Source organism: Pezoporus wallicus, unplaced genomic scaffold, assembly GCF_028554395.1.
Source record: "Pezoporus wallicus isolate ANWC-B61680 ecotype Strahan unplaced genomic scaffold, APGP_CSIRO_Pwel_v1 contig_3817, whole genome shotgun sequence".
Classification (NCBI taxonomy): domain Eukaryota; kingdom Metazoa; phylum Chordata; class Aves; order Psittaciformes; family Psittacidae; genus Pezoporus; species Pezoporus wallicus.
In genome coordinates this window covers 2,164,079-2,186,017 of record NW_026635157.1, presented here as the reverse complement: position 1 = coordinate 2,186,017, position 21,939 = coordinate 2,164,079, and the positions used below count along the sequence as shown (strand labels likewise).

Below are 21,939 nucleotides of genomic sequence, written 5' to 3'. Positions count from 1 at the left end.
GCCTAAAAAGGGAGCTGTAGAAACAATAAGCTCTTTACTAAGAGTTATTCAAGAAGGCATTAACAGAAGCTTAGAATTTGATATAGGTCTTATTGTATCCAGTCTCAGTCGTTTATGCTAACATGTGCCAGGATGTTTTCCCAGTAAATAGAGTAGTAGTTATGCCATTAAAAACCTCTACAGTTCTGCAAACAGTATGGGATAAAAAAAATAATAAATCTCTTCACTTTGCTAACAGCTTAGAAAGTTCTCTCATATGTGTAAAATTCTCCTCTCTTAAAAATTTGTTTCCCTCACGCTGTTCTTATGAAAGCCCCCAAATGACATAAAAGTAACAAAAAAGAAAGCATTCAGGTATCATTATAATGAAAAGATGAGATAATCACAGGTGATTTCCCAGAGACCATTGCCAGCACACTGCTTCCTAGTGGTGTGAACCCATGAAGCTCAACTCTTACAAAGCACTCCCCAAACGTAAACAACCCTTGCCCACCTGGGACGGAGCTGGAGGGTTGCTTCTACCAGAGACACCCAGCTGGTCTTGGACAGCACAAGCTGTTGTGTGCCGCTGGAGGCAGGAAAGGGAGTTCAGGGTGCTGGCTGATGAGGAGACTGCAGGGGTAGCCTCTGCTCTTGCGACATGTCACTTGTGCACATTGTCCTCATTAAGCTCTGATTGTATATTCTAACCTTTCATGTCCCCAGCTCAGTTGGGTGGGGGTGAGCACTGTCACCCTCCACATATGCTGCAGGGCAGGATGCAAGCACTTGCTCCTATAAAGGTTGGATGTGAAAGGCTGAAGCATGCCAGGAAATTTAGCAGAGGAATGTGATCTTAGCCAGTGGTTACAGCCAGGACTTGGGAATAGGAAGCAGCGATTTACCACCTTCTCTTTTCTGTGTCTTATTTTATCAATGATTATTACTTCATTTAATCCACTTTATAAAAGCATCTGAGAAAATGCTGCACAGGTAGGTGACAGAAAAAACAACACAACTGCTTCTCTGCCACATGTCAAAAGACTGCAAGGCTCTACCAGATTGCTTCATATTGAAGAAATAAAAATGAGTAGGGTGTATAGTCCTAGAGTTCTGTGTTTAGTTTTAGCACTAGCTCTGCACGTGTACTGCCATGCTGCACAGTGTGCCTATGTCAGCTACCATGTGGTGACAGACAGCTCTCGTGGGGCTGCTCTATGGTTTCCAAAGCACCATGCAAGCAATCTGTTTTCTCCAAAATTGCAGTCAAAACACCAACGCCTGTTGCTACCTCCAGGAAAACTTACTGGTTAGAGATTAAGAGACAGCATCTGCTACTTTCAACAGGTCTCCCTAACTCCTACTATACACGATGCAGCCTCTCTTTTAAAGGCTGCTAAGGGAGGACAAAGAAACCCTACCCAGGCCTATTTGTGAAGCTACCAAGAGCTGCATCACCAAATGTTTCCATTCATAGCAAATGAGCAATTTTTTTTTTTTTACTTAAAAAGGAAAAAAAAAAAAATTGCCTTGAAGTAGTGTAACATTATCACAAGTGAGTTAATTTTCACTGTAGGAGACACAGACTTGTTACAGCGTGGTCTGCAGCCCAGAACATGCTACTTGGTCATCTTTGGTTACCACAGCTCTGTGAGGAATAAATGAGAGTTGGTCTAACACTTTGCTTTTGCTCATTTTCCATGTTTGCTTCAGAATGCTACAGTGAAAGTGAACATGATGATCCAGAAATAACAGACATGCCACCTCCCCCCTACACAGTACAGCCAACACCACCTCCTTTGGTAAGTGTTACAGTAGATGGCTTGTCTCTTGTTGCTTGTCTCTTGCTGAGGTGGTGGGCCTTTGAGGAATAACCTAAAACAATGGCTAGAAGTGTTCACCCTGCATGCCTGTGAAATGAGCTGCGCTGCCAGGACCCTCACACTGTAGAAGAACAACTCCTTCAGATGGAAGAATATTTATCTTGCTGGAGAAAGGAAGGTGTCCACTCTGCCTCATACACATGCTGTCTTTTCTTTGTGAGGTTTTTAACACACTGCCATAACCTAGTTTTTCATGCTATTCTTTTCTCCTTTATTTTTTTTTATCTGTCCCAAATCTTCTTTCTTTTTGTGACCCCAGTAGCATCATCCAACAGATTTATACTTAGTTATTTTGAGAGAGTTGTTCTCAAGACTGATGAATTTGAAGCTGCTTTTGTGGCAGTGAAGGGAAAGAAGCCTCTTATTACAGTGATAAAATAATTTCTTTCCTTCTACCTCTGAAAAATAGACTATGAAAAATTAGGCATCCTCCCAAAATATGTTATTTTTTCTCTCTTGCTGTAGCGCATTTGCCCAGAATATTCCTTCTTGCCTTGTTTAATTTCATAAATTAGAATAAGCACTATGCACCTTTATGTGTCTAATCAAGTTGACTCACCTAATTGTTAGCTATTTATTGCCCTATTAATCTTGTTTCTGTATTGTTGCTTTTCTCAGTGATCTCATCTCCACTTATGTGCACTTTAAGATACGAGGTTTACTGAATTCTTTGTTTAGAAATGAGTAACGTGGTTTTGGATGGTAAGGCAGCTGAAATAAAGAATCCTGAATTCAAGCCTTTCCCTTCCTTAGCTGAAAGTTATCATCGAGGTTAGCAGTAATATCCTTTGATCTGAGTCATCTCATTGCATTTCATGGAAGGGAAGCATCTTCTGCCTTGTTGGTGTGGTACAGACTACTGTACGGCATGCTGTAATGACATCTGGTAGCTGAGATGGGCACAGGGGCAGTGAAGTAGGAACAAATTTGAAATATACAGATGAGCTGAAGAAGCTTGTGCGGTCACAGACAATAATGAAAGGAGACATCGTGCAGAGGGTTGCTTGTCTGGCATAAAGCTGGGAGTGTGTGTCACACTGTCACCCACTTGTCCCCTTCTGTTGCAGTCAGATAAGTCAGCATTCGCTTCCTCTCCTGAAACAGTTGCCTAATGTTAATCACTGTAAAACAACTCACCTGGCACTCAGGGGGTGTGTGGTGTTCACTGCTGTGTAAAATGTGATTCTTTATTGCCTATATTAACTGGAAATCAAATGTGGCTGACTGGCTATAAATATCAGGGGAAAATAGGAACCTTGGCAATACGTCTCCAAGAGTTATTCTGGGCCTAAGGCCTATAATGAAGAGTCCTGAATTTTGTATCTTAGTGGCTTTCCTTTAAGAGGCTGTAGATGTCTTTTCCATCTGCTCACCTCTGAGTGAATGCTGCATTTTTCCAGATGATGAGTTTTAAACAGGTGCTGTTTTTAGTTCTCTGTTTTTCTGGCTTCCTGCTGCTTGTCAGTCTGTTGCTGCAGGGGTGATCTCCAGTTGTCTCCTTCCCATTTGCTGCTCTTCAGTGCTGGCCACCATGTTTTAGCAGGGGATGTGTGGTGCAGATGTTGTGTCCAGCTTCCTCAGCCTTTCCCCTAAAGATTATCTTCCTTCCAGCCTCTACCTCTTGCAGCTGACCTCCTTTCTCTTCACCCCCAGTTTAAAATCCCTTCCCTCACAGATAGAGGTTAGTGTCTCCTGAGCAAAGTTGTCATTTTTTCACCCCAGAAGCATCCACTGGAATAAGCTCCAGCTGCCATGTGTCTGCCCTATGCTCAGCTTGCTTATGCTGTGGGGAGGAACAGTTAGTTACCAATGCAGCTGTGCTTGACTGCAAGTCAGAGTCTTTTAAATACCCATGTTAATGCCCCTTACCCTTCTGGACAAATTCTGGAGCAAGAAAACCATTGGAAGGACTGGGAAAGCACAGCTTCTACTGGAAAGTCAATTTTAGGAGAAGAAATCTTGGTTGTCTCAAGGAAGGCTGGTTAAACATTGCTTGCTGTCTGTTTATTCACCACAGACTGTTTGAATCAAGCTGTAAGGTCCCAAACATGTGATGGATTTGGGTTGATACTCTGTGGGTACACCACTTTTGGAAGGACTGCTTGAATCTTTTCAGATTGCTACTGGAAGAGACATTCTGGAAATGCAGCCCAGGATGAAGAATGCCACAGGCATGATGGGTTAATTTCTTTTTTTTTTTTTTTTTTTAAGTTAGATTTCTTCTTCCTGAGACAATTTTGCAAAATAGGAATTAAGAGCTATAAACATTTTGGAAAATCAAGCCAATGCTGTCTTTCAGCAGAAATACCTTCAAACATCTTCAGATCAGCTCCAGACTGAAAACTATTAGTCTGGGGACTAATAGCCACTCAGGTGCAGGCTATGTTATGTGTCGGAGGTGGGGTGGGTTTTGTTGTTGTACTTCTAGCACAAAGTTTTCGCTTGCTGTTCTGTTCTCTGCTGACCCAAACTGTTCTGAAGGTTAAAAAAGAAAAAAGTAGTGATCATGAGCTTTCTATATTTATTCATGCTTTTGGGTGCTGTGGAAGAAAAAAAGCAAGTCAGGAACAAGTAAATTTTTAACATTTGTAGGAGAAAAGATAAACTGACCATCTGCATTAATTTCTCCACATGTGAATGGATTTACAATTCAAAAACCAGCAGCTATGTTGAGACAATAGATTGTAGCAGTCCCGAAAGAGCAGTTGAGGTGTTTCGTGGTCATAATTTTTCTCTGAAAATGCCTAGAGACTCATTGATCTCCAATGGAATCCTTGTGATCTGCTTACTTCAACGTCTGTTTTTTTAAATGTCTTCAAATGGAGATTTATTATTATATGGATGATTGCTAAACTTGCAAAGGAACCATTTGAGTAAGATAGGTAAGCATTTGTCATGACAAATTAAAAACCCCACAACATATGTAGAGAAAAAGAAACACATTCTGGAAGTCATCTTTATTCTCACCCACATTTTTTGTTTAACACACAATGAAAATGAAAACTAAAATATATTCCACCCACTGAGGCACAGTTTTCATTTCAATAGCATTTCCTTTTGCAGGGACAACTGCCACAAAAATAGAGGTGTGATCTAACATCTTTTTTTTCTGTCTTTGAATAATTAAAATTAGACCATCCACACCATGTGAGCAAGAACTTTTACTGTTCAGTTGCTTTACTGTACAAATGCTTCAACAACTTGTCTTTGTGATAGGAGTTCTTAGATAAATGCTTTAGGTTACCTGTGTTCTGAAGGGTCATACATGCAGTTTATGACAGCATCTCCTTGTCCTTTACTTTAGGTTGCATTTATTAAAGTTTCAATTTTAAAAATGAAAATGCACCTGAAACACAACATTACGTCTTGTAATAGGAACATAAATTAAATTTGGTCCCTCAGTGTTTGGGACAGTCTTGGAGGAAAGGGATTAAAAATTTACAAAATTGAAGGAAGTGCTACAAAGAGTGACCCACAATGTGTTATTGGTAGTCCTCATCTTCTGATCCGATTAGTAGCTACATGATACAGCTACATCAGAAGCAGAGGAAGACAAATCTGCTTTGCTTTTTTAATATAAAAAGAAAGTAGTATACGTTACAGCAACACTGAATAGCAGAAGTTTATATATGATGATAAAAAATCCCCTGTCACTGTGGTCTAGTTTATATGAATGCATCTTATTTCTAGTTTACCAGGTTATAAATAAGTATTCCAGGCTAGTCCCTCTGTTGTGTTTGCAGCTCGTCTGGGTCTCCCTAGAAACACCTTCTCAGTAATTTTCAATACTTTCAGTCTGGTTATCATCCGTTTTAGTTATTAGACAGATCTACTCTACATAGGTATTGAGAACATAAACTGGCCAGAGCTGTGGTCCATCAACTCTGGTATTCAGATTCTGGCATTAGCCAGTAGCAGATGATTTGCAGGAGTAAATTTCTGCAGTAGCAGATCCAAGAAATCTAGCATGATGATTTTGTCAAGATTTCTGATGATTTCTGCTAAAAGCTTCACTCTGAGTCTTTGTCTTCCTTTTTCTTCTATTACTTTATTACTGCCAATAATCCTCTTAAAGGTATTTGTATGTATATTAGTGTGTTTGTGCATGTATTACTTGTGTATTTGGCTCTCTTGGCTCATCTTTCAGTGGTGTTTTGTGACTAAGAAGCAGAGTGGTGCTAGTTCTTCATGTGTGAGTTGTGTAGATCCGGGCATTTATTTGCTTGCCTAGGAAGCTATATACTTTGTTCTTTCTCTCAACCTGTCTTTACATGGAACTGTGCATCTGTCATAGCCTCACTTATTAAAATCCTATCTTCTAACAATGATTGTTAGATGTCTCTGAGACATTTCTGGTTTTATGTCCTCTTGTTGAGGCAGGGTGACAAGTACAGTAAGGAGGGCCTCAGAACGTCTTCATGGCATTCTTATGTGTTTCTAGCAAAGTTTTGGTTCCCTTTCAGATTCATGAATGGTGAATGTGGTGCTTTAAACCCAGCCAGACAGCTTGTTCATTCACTTCCCCTGCTTCTTGCCTTTCCCCTACTCCTAGAGGGACAGAGAGGAGAATCTAAAAGAATGCAACTCCCACGGGTTGAGATAAGAACAAGTTTAGTAACTAAGGTATAACACAGATCACTACTGCTACCACCAATGACAATGATAAAGGAAATAACAAGGGAAGAGAATACAACACCTCACCACCAGCCGACCGATAACTCGCCCCCCCAGCCCAACCAAGCACCGACCCATACCTCCTCCAACCCCACAGTCTCCCAGCCCTTCTGGCTCACTCCCAGTTACCTCTTGGGCATGACGTGCTGTGGTATGGAATACATCTTTGGTCAGTTTGGGTCAGGTGTCCTGTCTCTGTTTCCTCCCGGCTTCCCCTCCTCCCTGGCAGAGCATGAGGCTCACAAAGTCCTTGGCCAAACCAAAACATCATTGTTATCAGCTCTGTTCCCGAGCTGAAAGTCAAAACACTGCACTGCACCAGCTACCAAGAAGAAGAAAAATGACCGCTACTGCTGAACCCAGGACAGTGAATCTTAGCAGCTAACGAGCAGCACAAATATTATACCATTCCCCGTTTCTTGCCTTCTGCCACATGACTGACTGCTTTTTCTTTCTACAACTAACTTGCCATCACGTTACCTGTCAGCCTTCTTGCCTTGGTGAATGGTTAGTCCCTCAAATGGACCAGGCAAAATGGCTTTGCGTGCTGCAAAGGTCAAGGTACTTCAGTGTTTCGGCCCATTTCTGTCTATCTGTGGTAATGGCATTGGTGGATTTATTGAATGCTTCCAGAAAACTTCATGTTCAATGGCTAATTCAGAGTTTCTCTTCTGCACAGTTGATCAGACCAATAAAGCGAAGACAAAGTAAAGAGTGAATATGAGTGTAAGACCTAGCATAGAAGGCTATACCAAACATTTTTCCTTGGTCTTTTATTTCTGAACATTGTCAAGTTTTTATCTGTTTTATCTTTGGCTTGCTTTTGGCTTATTTTCTGAAGTTACTGCTCTGTAGGAGATTGAATGCTGTAACTCAGGTCTGTTTGGATGGATAATTAATCAGATTATATAAGGTTTTCATTGACATTTCAGCTGCATATCTATAAAATGTACAACCTAGGAACAGGAATAACTTGGAAATAATTTTTCTTTTTTCTCCCCTCACCCTATTTGTTTCTGGAAAGCAGGATCAGCAGAAGTCTTCTTTCACCTCGATTCTATCAAATGAAGCATCTTGTTCCCTCTCTTCTCCTGAAAGCACTTTCAACTCCCAAGAGTCATCTTCTTCCTTGACATCCAAAGTGGTTTATTCCGAGAGGCAGTCCTGGCTTGACCTAGTTAACAGCTCTGCCACAGAAGATGGTGATCAGCCTTTAACTTTCTGTGTACAGATTCACTCTGATGAGCCACCAGAAGCAGACTGCGGAGAAGTGGCAGAAAGCCAGGAGGCTGGGCTTTCCAAACCCAGTGGTGGATCCCCAAACTCTTTTTTAGGTCTGGATACACATTGTCTAGCTGTGCCAGATGCAATAGGACAGAGATCACTAGCCAAAGGTGAGCTAATTTTTTTTTTGTCTGCAGAGCCATACATTGTGGGAACTCGGGGGGTTTCTTCAGCTTCCTTTCCCCTTCCTTCCTTTATGTTCTTCACTGAGGAGTTTTCCAGTGGCATATCATTTGTAAAAATCTTTGATTTATTAGGCACTACATATAACTTAGTATCTAACTGGTAAGTACCTATACAGCTTCTCTCAGATTTTACCTATATGTTAAGATCATAGCTTCTGTATAAAATCCCAAAGTAGATGTATTTTTATTAGCTTTCTTTATTTCAATACAGATGTCTTATTAGTTAGGAGTGAACCAATATTTTAAGAAAGTGTGTCACAGAACTGACACCCTAAGCAAAATGCCATATGCAGTTGTAATTATGACCATGTAATTATGGTCAATCCAGTTTTAAAAATAAAAGCAGTTGCATTTACTTCCAGTACATATTTCCTATTTGTTTCATTGAGCTTCATTGTAATCAAGAGGAAACAACTGCAATCCTGAACCAGAAAGTCCATTAAGATTGGATTCTGTTTAAAGAAATGGGTATCTGCTTAGGTGTTCTTCTACCAAAATGTATTGCTAAATTAAAAAGGTGGCAGAGTTCCAGAGTTTGGTTCCTGTTACTGTTAATAACTCTCATGCATAGCAAGGCAATATGGCTTGCCTTTTGAGCAAAGCTGCTTCTTCCTGTATTAAAGCAGTTGAAGCGTAAGAGGCGTTTCTGGCATGCAATGTGCTGAAGTGAGAAGATGCACAGGATGCTGCCTAGAAAGGTAATACCTAAGGAAGCAACGATGTTCCTGTGCATCAGCTCTACCCATTATCCCAAATCCCTGTAAAGATTTGAAGCAAGGAGCATTGTTGTCTCAGTGCAATGCAAACTAAAGGTGCATCCAAAAGCTTGGGCTGAAGGTAATGCAAAGGTGGAAAGAAACAGTATGGGACTCACTTCATACTTGTTTTTTTTCTCTGGAGGTGAACTCAGCACTGATTGAAAAATGATAGTGTGAGGCACATTAGGTACATTGTCAGTGTCCAAATTGTTTTACAAATATAAACAGTTAACATGCCTTTATTTTGTCATATGTTTTTCTGGTTTTACAAGAAAAATAAAAGGAAATTGAGCAAAGTACACATTCCATCAAAAGTGAAAATCAGTTCCGAGGTTTTTGTGCTCAGCTTCAGCATCCACCTTCTAGGTTGCTCTGCTAGAGGACCTGTAGCAATGAAGATCAGTGAGAATTAAAACAAATAGTGTGCCTTTTTTTTTTTTCTGTGGCAAAAAAGAGTAGATGTTTTGAGAGAATTGCTGTGGAATCTGATTTCCATGAGTTCTGGCACTGCAAGTAGTGAAAAGGCTGGGACTTGTAGAAATGGGGTCCCTAATGAAAATGTCACAAAGCTGTATTAAATGTATTGCCTTCTGTAATTCTGGGTGAAATTCAACTAAGTAATGCCTTAGGTACATTAATAGGTAGATTCAAGTGGGTTGTTGGAGCGTAGGTCATATCATATATGGCATGGTAGCTTATAGATCCTGTTGAGCAAGATTCAGTGGCTGCTCTTTAGAAATCTAAACTTTTGCTTAAAATATGGTACTTTAGTAGTGTCAGCAATCACGCAACAATGTATAGGTTAATACTTTCCATCGTAGCTCTGAGGGTGACAAGTACTTTTATGGATGGTCATAGAATTAGCATGACACATTTGACAGGCTCAGTAATGCTAACAATAAAACCAATATAAATGTAAATCAAAGCACATTTTGGTATAGTCCTGCCCTTTGCAAGCTGGTTTTATTTTCCTAAAAATATTCCTAGGGAAATGGATTCTTCTACTGCTTACTGATTAGCTAATGTCCAACCCTTATTGCAGCACATTTCCATCCTAACCAGGCCAGTGGTCTCTGATGGAATTCCATAAATAGATCATTTTAATGGGACCGTCACTATGGAAACCATATAACCTCACTAGTTACTGTCTGCATCATAACCCATTATTGAACAAGCAAGATGTACAAAATACGTGCATTTTTCTTTATCAGTCTGCATAGTGGGGGAGGGGACAGAGTGTTGGTGTGTGGGACCTTCCCCCATAATGACCACTGAAAAAATAAATGAAATAATGTGCAAGGAGATTAATTAAGCTACCCCAATTTGAGAATGAGGTAGAAAAAAAGGATTAACATAAAAATAGCATTTAAGTTCCAAACAAAAGTTATCAAAAAGAGTGCAATTCTTGGTTCTGTGTCTTTTCCTCCAAGAATTTCCCCCTCCAGCTAGTTGATAACTCTTGTTATCATTGAAACAAGAGTATATACTTCAGTGCAGTCTGTATTATTTGCATTTCTGAACAGTGCATTTCTGACAGCTCATCATGTTTCAGAGCAATGAGACTGCATCCAGGAGACAGGTTAATCTTGCATTGAAATATGTCCTGAAAGCACGTCCTATCTATGTTCAGATGGCCCTTCTGTTGTCAGAACAGCTATTTGGTCTTTGAACCCACTCCCCACAGAGCCTTCATGTTTGTCCATGCTCTCCTCTTCTCCTTGTGAGGATAGGAAAAAAACTGTCACACTCTGCTTTGTGACCACATTCTGCTTAGTAAAACCCCATAAGGAATTTTTAGTTGTACTTGATAGTAGCCTAGAGCAGAGGGGAAAGTTTTCAAGAACTGAAGAGCCCTTTTGTTGGCAAAAGTCAGACATGGAAGCCAGTGTGGCAAAAGCTGGCACCTAGAAGGCAGAAAGAATAGGTGTGGTTTTGTGGGAAGAGCTTATCATGAAATTACAAAAATAGTGAAGAAACCTCAGTTATGAGTTAAACAATGAAAGAAGATTTTCTCAGAGATATATGAATGAATCTCTGCAAGAGAAACTACAGATTCAACTAAATGATCATGGATTACTTTTTCAATTGAAATTATTTAATGAACTCTGCTAAGCAGCTGTGTCTGGTACAGGGTGCTGTACCATATGATATTTTTAATGACCTTTCCAGACACTTTTAGTGATGTTATGACCATTCTCAGCACCAATTACTAGGGGAGTTTATATACCAGGGAGTAATACAAAGGTACAAAAAAGGAGAGTTTAGCAGTTTTGTCTTTGAAAGATCATAATTATATTTCCATTTACTTTGTGAGAATACTGAATATTAAGTATTAGAATTGAGCTCCATGTTGCAGCCTGCTACGTGCACAGTGACAAAGGATTCAAAGCTGCCTGTGACACAAAGAAACTAAAAGGTAAACAAGAAATGGTTGAGAATACAAACAATTATATGACTACGTGCTCTGTATCCAGAAGCTGGCTTTGCCCCGTTCAGGATGGCTTGATATGCTCTGCAGCCAAACTCCATCCTTTTTATTTCTTCTGGTACCCACTGCAACAGAAAGTAGCTGATTATGACCCATGAGCACCATCTTCAGAAACTATGGTAACAAAAGGAAGGCACAGAAACTGAGAGGTTATTATAAAAGAACAGGAACATATTGTATTTATTAGGGGATCTTCTACTATAATGATAACGTCCTTCTTCCTTGCATTTTCTGAGGGTTTATTATCATGTTAATACCTCTTGGCAAGAAATTCTTATGGTACCACTTCCAGTTTATTTTAGCTTCGTGCACAGAAGCTGGTAGAAATGGTGTGTGCCGGTATTTTGAAAAACGTAGAAAGTTTTTTCAAACACCACCTGAATTTTGTCCAGGCTGGTTTTATGGGAAGGAGTTGGTTAAATAGGAGCTGGATGCATTCAATTCCTTCTTTTCTCAGAACTGACATCCTCTTCCCCTCTGGAGTCTGCCTGTGCCAGTAACAGCCAGAACAGATCCTCTGATGTGCTCTGGCCCCTTAGTTCCTCTGCAAAGTTACAGAAAATGGCTAGACCATGACTGGGACTAGCCAAGAAGTAGGCCCATCATGACAGCAACTGTGTAGAGAAACAACTGTGTTTATTTAAATGATTATTTTGTTTCTCATTAAAAATGCCTTAAAAATCACAATGAAAACTGTGGTGTTATGGTTTTCTGAACTCTCTGAAAAAGAGATATTTAGTGCTGTTTCCATTTCTCTCACTGTCTGTTAAAATGCTATCCCTCGCTGCTGAATCCACTGTACTGTTATAGTCAAGAGCATGTAACTGCTGATGGTAACTTACTTTTCCTATTATTTTCTCTCACTCTCTCTTAACTTAGATTTTGTAAAATATATTCTGTTAGAGGCAGTTTTCAATTTATAATGCTCCTTCTGCCAAACATTCCCTATTTCTGTATCGTCACCACTCGGAAACAATCAGCTTCATTTTTCACAGCTGCTTTTTGAAAAGTTCTGGATAATTTCACTTTTGTGGGCTTAAAGAGCATTAAAGTTGAGATTATAGGATGGCTCCTGTACTGCTGCTGCAAGGTGGGGAGTCTCAATACCTTAATGTCTCCCACCTGGGGCAAGTTGGCCGACAGGAAGGTGGAAGTTGAAAATTGAGGAGGTGAAAAGCTGGACTTTTGAACCTCTGGAAGCTTGCTCTTGTCTGTAATATCTCCTGTTAGTTAGAGGGAAATTCCAGATAAGTGGCATCAAGCCACAAAATTGTTTCACATCTCCTGAAGCAGAATTTGTCAGAAGTTATATGACTTGCTTGAAATATTACTTATTTTCCTCACCCCAACCTAGAATATCACTTTCTTTTGAACATTAGAATATATCGAGGCAGAACTTCCCTTTTCCTCAGGTCACCACTGGTTGTTTTCCGATCTCCTCTCTGTGAAGTCTGACAAAGTTAAAAAGCTATATGCTACAGAAGTTTTCCAGAAGTGCAATGAAGCTTTAGCAGGCTGCAAGGCTTGGGGTGAAGAGTATGGTGAGGGATACACGAAGAGTGATCCTCCCGGTGGCATCACTCAACAGAATTGATTAGTTAATACTGCTAAGGGAAAGAGAAAGTGCAGAATGCACATGCTCCCCTGTGTGCATGTACATGCTCATAAATGCACACAGTACCTAATATCCTTCCACTGTTGTTGTTTGTTCCTTAACACTATCATTCAGTAGGTCCTGAGAGAAAAATGAATGTATTTAATCTCTAAAATAGGATAAGATAAAGAAGTGCTGTAATAGCATTTCTGTTTCCTAACTTGCATGCCTGAGCCAGCAAGTGGTTAGCTTGAGGAGTAGCAGTGGAAAAGATAACTTGCAATATTATATTTTGAAGTGATTTTAAATCTGCTTGAGGTTAGCTGTGTGACTTGGCTCGAAAAACTTACGCCAGAACAGTGTTAGTGGGGCCCAACCTGCCCATGTTATAAAGAACTTTTGCCAGTGGAATATATCCATCATTACAAACCTTCAGAGGTTAACAAAGCTTAGGGAGGCTGAAACAGACAATTTACTGGTTTTCACATCAGGGTCTGAGCTTGTGTACTATGTGCTTTTTGCGTAAAGTTTTACTTTGTGATGGAAAACAAATGTTTAGTAACAATTCAGTAGTATTGTCTAGACAGCCCCGGGTTCATAGGAGGAATACAAATCCCCAAAGCCTGAAAATACAGGACTGGTGAATGCCTGTGCTTCTGATAGAAACTTCCTCATCCGCAGGTCAGTGCTCTAACTGCAAGGGAATTAAACAATACCAAGTTCTGGGAAAATGTGCTGTGAATGTTTGAATCCGGAGGAAAAAGTCCAGTCTGTGCTTAAGCCTTTAAGTTACGTGCCTTCATCTCTGTTATCCAACCTTAATTTTCTCTCAGGTGTTTTATGGGGAAAACAAGCAAGGAAACTACAGGCAGTGCTTACTTTGTTTACTTTGGTGGCATTAAGAGCCTTGTGAAATACATAATGCACCATTGTGTGAGTGAGGAGAAATATATTTTCTTATCACAGGTAATTTTATTGGGCTTGTTAATTGATTGTCAGACGTAATGTCTCTCCCTTTCTTCCATTACCTCTCCCCTTTTCAGATTTACAGCATCAGTTTAGTACGTTCAGTGGCAGCTTCAAGCCTGCAAAATGTGTGCTTTTGCTTTTTAAGCTTGGCTCCCGGGAACTCAAGGCATTGAAGGTGAAAGTCCAGATAGGTATCAGACAGTAAGCCCTCAATTTATAGAGGCTTATTGGCAGTCATACTCTTTGTCAATAGCAACAGTATCTGCTTCTATGCAAAATCACAGTATTAAGACCTTGTTTTGTTATTTCTGTGCTGTTATAGAATCATAGAATGGTTAGTGTTGCTCAAGGTCCTGTCCAGCCTGGCCTCGAGCACTGCCAGGGGTGAAGCATTCACAACTTCCTTGGGCAACCCATTCTGGTGCCTCACCACCCTCACAGCAAAGAACTTCCTTATATCTAACCTGAACTTACCCTGTTTAAGTTTGAACCTATTACCTGTTGTCCTATCACTACAGTCCCTGATGAAGAGTGGCTCTCTCTGTTGGAGAACAACAACTTGTTGTTGATCCTTGTTGTGGGAGAAGTTCACTGCTTATCAGTGCAAAGAAAGATGGAAACAAAAGTACTACATAACACTTACCTGGCTCTACACAGCCTGCAGGTTTCACTCATGCTTGTTTTCCAACTGTTTCCTGAAAACCCATTTAGCTGTTTCACTGACACTCCCTTTATCCACCCAATCTGAAGAATGTGGCAAATTCCTTTCCCTCTGGAATTACCTGACCATGATCAATCCTTTGGGGGTAGGACTAGTGGAATAATAAGAAATAGGAGAGGAGTTTAAGGTTGCAATCTTGAAAGAATGCAGGAGCCGAGTGCATATTGCTGGTCAAGTGCATCATCTGGTAGCTTTTGCTGGGCTTTTCTGACTTTGGCTCCATCTTTTTCTGTGCTAGTACTGTCCTCTTCATCTTCACCCATAATGCATGGAAGAAGAGCGTTCAGTGAGGGTGTTTCTGCATGCTTACTGCTTTGTAACCCTTTTAGGAAACTGAGGAGCGTAATAAGTTAGACTTAAGAAATATCTGGAGCAGGGACTTTATGTCCCCATGGCTTGACTGTTTTTTAAAATTGCTATACGGGATCAATGGAAACTTTTTTTCTGCTTATATACTTCTTAGTATTTGATAAAGGTAATTTTATCTCTCATAATGATACTGTGTATAGTCGTGATGGGTAATGTCTACAGCAGAGTTGAGCCAGTCCTTTGCAGGAGTTGGCTAATGAAACAAATAGCTGCTTCATCCCAAGAAAGTAGGCAGGAAGCTAGTTTTATAATTACGAGCCTCATGGCATGACCTGACAGTTTCCAGGAAATACTGCTGCTGTGTATTATGACTTACACTTGCGATTTTTTTTCTATTTCCCGCAGCTTGTTAAATATACAACAGTTTTCCTTTTCCTCCCCCAGCATGTACCAATGTTGGACGCTATATTTAGTTTTTGTCAAGTTACAGCAGGTTTTTTATAATGACAAAATAATGGAAAAAAGACCAGCAACACAGTGAAGGCAAATATTTGTAGCATATCATAAGCTTCTCTTGTAACCTAAATATTTAGAAAGAACTGGAGTGTAGGAGGATGCCGTTCTTTTTAAAACATGGAAAAGATAAGGAGCAGTCTCCTAAGTGTGCTGATTATGTCGAAGCCTTTATGCTGCAGCGTAAGTGAGCAAAAGGACTTCTTCCTTTTGTTCAGAAAAAGTTTTCTGACTGAAGATGGTTTAGAAAAGTCAATGTTTAACTTTTTGATAGAAGAAAAAAGTGCCCAGCCAATTTGACTGTCACATGGAGGACTGCAGTTGAGAAGAAGCACCACCACTATCCTCAGTGAAATAAACCCAGATGTTATCCCGGTGGATCTTGAGGGATTCGTTAGCACCCTGAAAACACCAATAACTTTAAGATTTTCCTTTAGCTAACACTGAAGTAGAAAAGTTTGCAGTGTGGACTGAGGGACAAGAAGACAGTTGCACAGTCTGTTGCTGAATATGGCCTTCTGCCAAAACACATAACTCATATATGTCTGGTGCATTTTTAGATTCTGACTGTTCATTTTAAAGCTGTTTTATTTTGAAAAATATCTTTGCTTCAGTTTTTATCTTATTTTAAGGTTCTTCATTCTCAGCTGTTTACTAGCTTTTCCTCTCATTTCCTCTCTGTCATGGAAGATGGTGCTGCAGCTTGGGAGCCATCAGAATAATTAAAGTGGAGATAATCATGGCTCTGTTGTAAGGCACCACAGTGAATTCTGTGCTGCAATCTATGAAACTCAGGAGTTAGGCATCATGTGTCCCAAGGGTTCTCGCTTTTATATTTTTTCTATATATATTTTCTACGGACCTTCTCTTGAGTCCTCTGAAATGTCCCTATGCTTTATTTCATTGTTCAGTTTTTTTAAATTCTGCTTTAAAACCTGGCAATGAATTGGTACACCAAATAGAATTTGACCTGTGAGTTGCCAGGTAGAAATGTAATTCACTTTATGCAGCATGTAAGGAAGGGTAGATGGGTATAAATGTTATCAAAGTTGTTCTCATTCAAATGTAGCATCACTGACAGTTGTTCCCTCTGTGGTATACTTGGAGCATGAAAGCAGCACTCTACCAGTGTAAATACATGCTCATATCTGTTTGGATCACAACCTGATTCTTAAAAGAATTTGAGTTTGGTAATATGTTTTTCTTATATGCATTATTACTCTATAAGTTACCCTAAAAATTGCCCTTAATTTTAACTCTAATACCATGACTTTTTGACTTGGCTAAGAGCCTTCCTGATGGCTGAACATTTCCTGCCACATTCATGTTCTTATACCCAATCTATATTTTCTTTGCAGATCAGGAAAAATGTGATAATGATGAGATGGAGCGACTTTACAAGTCATTAGAACAAGCAAGCCTGTCTCCCATTGGTGATCGTCGGCTGTCAACGAAGAAGGAGCTTAGGAAGTCATTTATCAAACGCAGCAAAAACCCCTCCATTAATGAGAAGCTCCACAAAATTCGAATGCTGAACAGCACATTAAAGGTGAGATTGCAGAGCTGGCCAGTGAAAAGCCTGAGAGAAAGGCACAGTTTGGCTAAAAAAAGCAGCAAGGTTAGACTTCAGCCAAATGCTAATTACATATTTACTTAAAGCCCCAGAGAATTTGGTTAAGATTTTGAAACTGTTTTCTACTTCATTCTGAATACTGCTGTGTGTTTTGTTGTTCAATTTGAACTGGAAGCAGAGGCAATAGTTCAGAAGGGACCCTTCTTGCAGAAGTTCCAGCCCTCTTGGAAAATTTAATAAAGAAAGCTTCTTTTAGTTAGCTGGAAAACTTGCAAGCTCAGCTGAATACACTAAACAGGGGAGCCTTAAAAAAGGAAGAGCAGACAAAGTACATTGATGATAAAGCATGAAAATGACCCTGAGCCAAAAAAAGTTTTCCTTATGTGATTATTGGAGAATGTACAGGATGTGCCAAAGCTATTGTAAATACCTCCTGTAACTAAAATATTTTTAATAACAAAAGCATCCTGCTTTTATTTTGGAAATGCATCATGAACTGAAGGGGGGTGGGGGGTGGGGTGGGGTGTGTATTCAAGGGTTGTTCCCTGAAAGGGCCAGTAAATCTGTCTGGAATATAGGGATTTATGGGGCTGTTTACTCACCAGCATCAAGTATCACGGGATTTCAAAACCTGCTTCTGAATGGTACTGAGGGAAACAGAAAGCTTAATCATAGCATTTAAATTGTGAAGAGAAGAAAGAATAATGCGAACCTGGGGCTTCACTTGTCTCTTTTTGTATGAATTAGAAGCAGGAATTTAATATCTTTCTTCAAGTGAGTGTATTTAGCTTCAGGCATTATAAGCTGAAAAAAATGCATGTAAAAACTTCTATCAGTGCCATCATTGATGTGATTATTAGTTGCAATGGGAGGCTTGGCTTTGGCATCTCAGCCTGTGTTAAAATTCCTGAAGATACAGTCAAAGAGATGAGTGGGACTAAAGGCCTTCTTTCTGGCTCTGTTTGAGACCTGGTGAAGTTTTTGCTCAATATCAGTCTTCAGTGACATGGTACTGACTAAAGCAGTATTCACCTGCACCAGCAAAAATGTGAGCCTATTTTATAACAGAAAGTTAGTTTAAAAAATATGCCTATTTTATGGGACAGGAAGCTAAATATGGAAAATACTGTGAAGTGTTCCCTCATAGGAGCCTCCCTAATAAATCTAAGAACCATTTAGTACAAAATAGAGTTGTATCATCTTGTGGGATAATCAATTTCATTAGTATGGAGCTGAAAGGAAGCCTTACGGACAGACATGAGCAAGGATAACAGCTTTGCATTGATTGAGTAAAGGAGTATTATATAAGTTGTGATTAGCAGTATTTACAAACTTAGGTTTGTCTAACACTTGCATTTAATATAGAAAAATAATTTTTGGAGTGTGCATAATATATAAAATATGTTGATCTTTTTTGCTTTCCCCAAACTAAGAAATTGGAGTATTGACAAGACAAATATAGTGCAGAAATTTTCTCACAGAGTTCTATACATAGCAGTGTTTAAGTTAGCCTGTCTGGAAGGCAAATGCCTGCAGTGAGAAATTGTTGTATTTTTTGCATCAGTGGCACTATGTGCTTTTAAAGTCAATTTTCTTAACGTGTGACATGAGACATGAGATAATTGGAAATGATCTATTGGAAATTGAAATATCAGGATTTTTTTCACAGCTGATCCATATTTACTCTGCTTTAATTAAAACCCTATTAGCTTGAGATGTGATTTATGCAAGATTCAGTGTAATTTTAATGTTGGACTTTTGACTCCACATCTTTAACAACAGCTGCCACAACATATCATTAACAAAACATGCTTTGCATAGCTTGGAAGAGAGGGAAGCTGTGTGCAAATGCATCACAGTGAATGTGGGAAAAAGATTTAGTGGTATAGGAAGAATTCTATGGCATTGCTTTTTGCCACCAAGTTCATCCACTGAAAATACTCTTCTCAATCTTCTACTTCCATGCCTCCTCTTCTTCTCTTAGGCTAACTGTGCATATCTCTGCATCAATGCCAGAAGCCTTCTTCCTTCTTACAAGGCTTTTCTTACAAGGCTTCTTCCTTAGGTCTTGAAGGTAGGACCTGTGTAAGTTGAATAAGCTTTTGTGTTTAAAAAGAGGCTCAGGCGTAAGAGGAATTACAGTAGCTGATAGTTCATTAGACAAATAGTGGGATGCAGATGTGTAGGCAGCCAATTGCTACTATCAGGGAAGTGGTGTGAATTTGTAGGAACTTATTCAAGGTGTTTCCAAGGCAGCCACTAGCACAGAGTGTCCTTAAGTGTCATAAAACTGGTGGCAGCAGAACATGATTGGAACTATTCCACTGCTTTCAGATATTGGAGGGTAATGGAGATGAGCAAAAGCAGTAAGGGTTTGTTAGCGCAGCATGTTGCCTCCATTAAGAAACTGTAGCTGCTAACTAAGGCTTCTTTATCTTGTGGTCTGCTGCATGGATAAGCAACAAGGGCAGGAAAAGCAGGGTGCTTTGTTGTGTCAGAAAATGTGAGGACATCAATGAATATAAATATCTGAAAGGAGAGTGCTAAGAAGGCAGAGCAAGACTCTTTTTGGCGGTGCCCAGCGGCAGGACCAGAGGCAATGGATGAAAACTGACACACAGGAGGTTCCCTCTGAACATCAAGAGGGTCAATGGGCACTGGAACAGGTTGCCCAGAGAGACTGCGGAGTCTCCATCCTTGGAGATATTCAAAAGCCATCTGGACATGGTCCTAAGCAACTTGCTCCAGGTGGCTCTGCTTGAGAAAGTGGGTTGTAGCAGATGCCTTCTGGAAGTCTCTTCCAATTTCAACCATTCTGTGATTCTGTGGCATAAAGTGTCTCAGTGCCCCTATACTAGTGACAGCTCACATCTTACAATTGATCCAGGGTGCTTGCAATATATGGTCTGAGCTGCTTTGTTCTAAAAGTAGAGACCAGATTTATCAGTGGTAGCTGGTGGTAGATGTATTAGCAGCCATATGTCCTGGACACTCTACTGCCAGTGCACAGATTATATCCAAAATTATTTTCTGTCTAGCTGCCAGAGAAGTGACATTTATGATTTCTTCAGTGAATAAGTATTTTTTAAGACAGTTGCAACTGGTGTGAAATGCAGAAACAAACGTTGTGTCTAGTTTAATGCAAGTACTAACTTGTGAGACAGCATAGCAACGTTTAATTTTCACTGAATCCTTTCTCATGAAGCTTTGCTAAGAATCCTATAAAGCAATCTACATGAAATCAAAATCTGGCCTTCAAATGGGATGGATTTCTGCTGTGGATTTAACTTTGATCTATGATCTAAAAATGGAAACAAGTTGCTAGGAGAATGGATAATTGTCACTTCTTGTTGTGACATGGTTCTCTAATGTTCCCAGATTGTTTTTGGTCTGGACAATGAGCTTGATTTTTTCAGTAGGAAATAACCACTTACTCTCTTCCTAGTGTAAGGAGCATGACCTGGCCACAATTAACCAGTTGCTAGAGGACCCAAAGTTGACAGCAGTGAAGTACAGAGAGTGGAGGAACACAAACATCATGCTGGTCCACGATATTTATCAGCAGCAGGAGGCCCAGGATGTATCCACAGAGAATAGCGAGGAGCAAGAGATGACTCCACAGCCTATCACTGAAAGTTCTATCTGAGGCCATGTTTCAAAAGGTTCATTGCAAGATTTTTCCTCATGGGTCTTCACGTACAGGCACTTTAAACTTCTGCATTTTGAAGTTTGTTTTTTCCAAGTGTTCTTCGAAAGGAAAACAACCCCTTCTCCAAAGCTTTAATACCTCTTGCAAAATTCATTTCATGTCAAAAGGGCAAATCTTCCAGGTTAAAAAAAACATGCCTGAACCTGGGCTGCATACCTAAAAAGACTACTTTATGAAGAAGTGAAGAAATGTTTTTCCATCTTTGGAGAAGTAAATTAAGTATGTCCAACTCCTGGAAGTCACAGAGCTGTGTAATAGGTACAGTATAAATGTGAGATCTTTGGGGTTGTTTTAACCATGTAACTTACCCTTAAAGGAAGCTAACACAGTGCCAGCAGGATATAGTCTACTCTCCACCATTTTACCCTGTAAGGTAACCTGATGTATGCATTTTCATCTCTACCTTCACTTTCACAACTCTACAAGTTTAAACTCAGACAAGTAGAATAGTAATTATGCATGAGTTTATTCTATAGACACCTGTCACCTGTCAGGCACCTGATTTGTGCTCTGCCTGATGTTTTATGTGTTTCAAATTTATTTATGGACCAGACCAAGGTATTGTCTTTCTACATGAAGAAGAGAAGGTCTCTCAATGTTTGCTAACATGTAATTTACTCTTCATTGAGGCAGCTAATGCTTCAACAAGTTTCAACTTTTCTTACGGACTTTGCAGAATTCCTTGGAAGATTATTTTCTTCTTTCTTATTTTTGACCATTGGGAACATATGAGGTACAAGTTCATCCCAGATTCCTACTTAGGAAGGTGATCAAATTCACAAGGCAGAAGCTAAATAATTAAATCCCTGATGTGGACCTGAAAGTGTAAAACAGAGCTGCAAATATTTTTGTAAATATATGTCATTTTATGGCTTATATGAATGTGACTATGTACTGTATATATGTTTTATTTATATATTTATATATGCTAATTTCCTGATGTAGATAGGCATACAAAGACCAGGTTGACTTGAAATGCCTCTTTGGTTTTTGTTTCATTATGTATCACTGTAATGGTTCTACAGCTGAGATTACTCTGGGACATCTGTTGTAACTTTTCCTTCTGTCTTTCTAGCTTTGAGTTTTAGATGAAGAAAATCTGTACAACTTAAGCCAGGAAAAGAAGTTTTCTAGAAAGGTTCAGAATTTCCACTGGGACAAACAATAATAAGTATGTTAAGAGGTTTGCTGTAGGATCATAATTTTTTGACTTCATTGTTCTCAGTAAGCCAAACCAAACCCTAAGCTTGAGTTTTATCCTTCTTATTTTCTGCATATGTATAAATATGAGGAACTTTGC

General features: G+C 39.6%; 1 protein-coding gene across 4 annotated transcripts in view; it reads left to right on the top strand.

The window, feature by feature from the left end:
• Nucleotides 1-21,597, top strand: part of IPCEF1 (interaction protein for cytohesin exchange factors 1) — a 41,667-nt gene extending 20,070 nt beyond the window's left edge. For 3 of the 4 annotated variants that reach the window (XM_057406151.1, XM_057406178.1, XM_057406170.1), the window contains 4 exons: nucleotides 1,693-1,781; nucleotides 7,561-7,930; nucleotides 16,716-16,906; nucleotides 20,376-21,597. In XM_057406151.1, the coding sequence (XP_057262134.1) occupies nucleotides 1,693-1,781; nucleotides 7,561-7,930; nucleotides 16,716-16,906; nucleotides 20,376-20,576 (851 nt within the window). In that variant the 3' untranslated portion in view covers nucleotides 20,577-21,597. The remainder of the gene's footprint in view (nucleotides 1-1,692; nucleotides 1,782-7,560; nucleotides 7,931-16,715; nucleotides 16,907-20,375) is intronic. The other variant, XM_057406161.1, reaches the window with a different exon arrangement.
• Nucleotides 21,598-21,939: the final 342 nt, after the last annotated feature.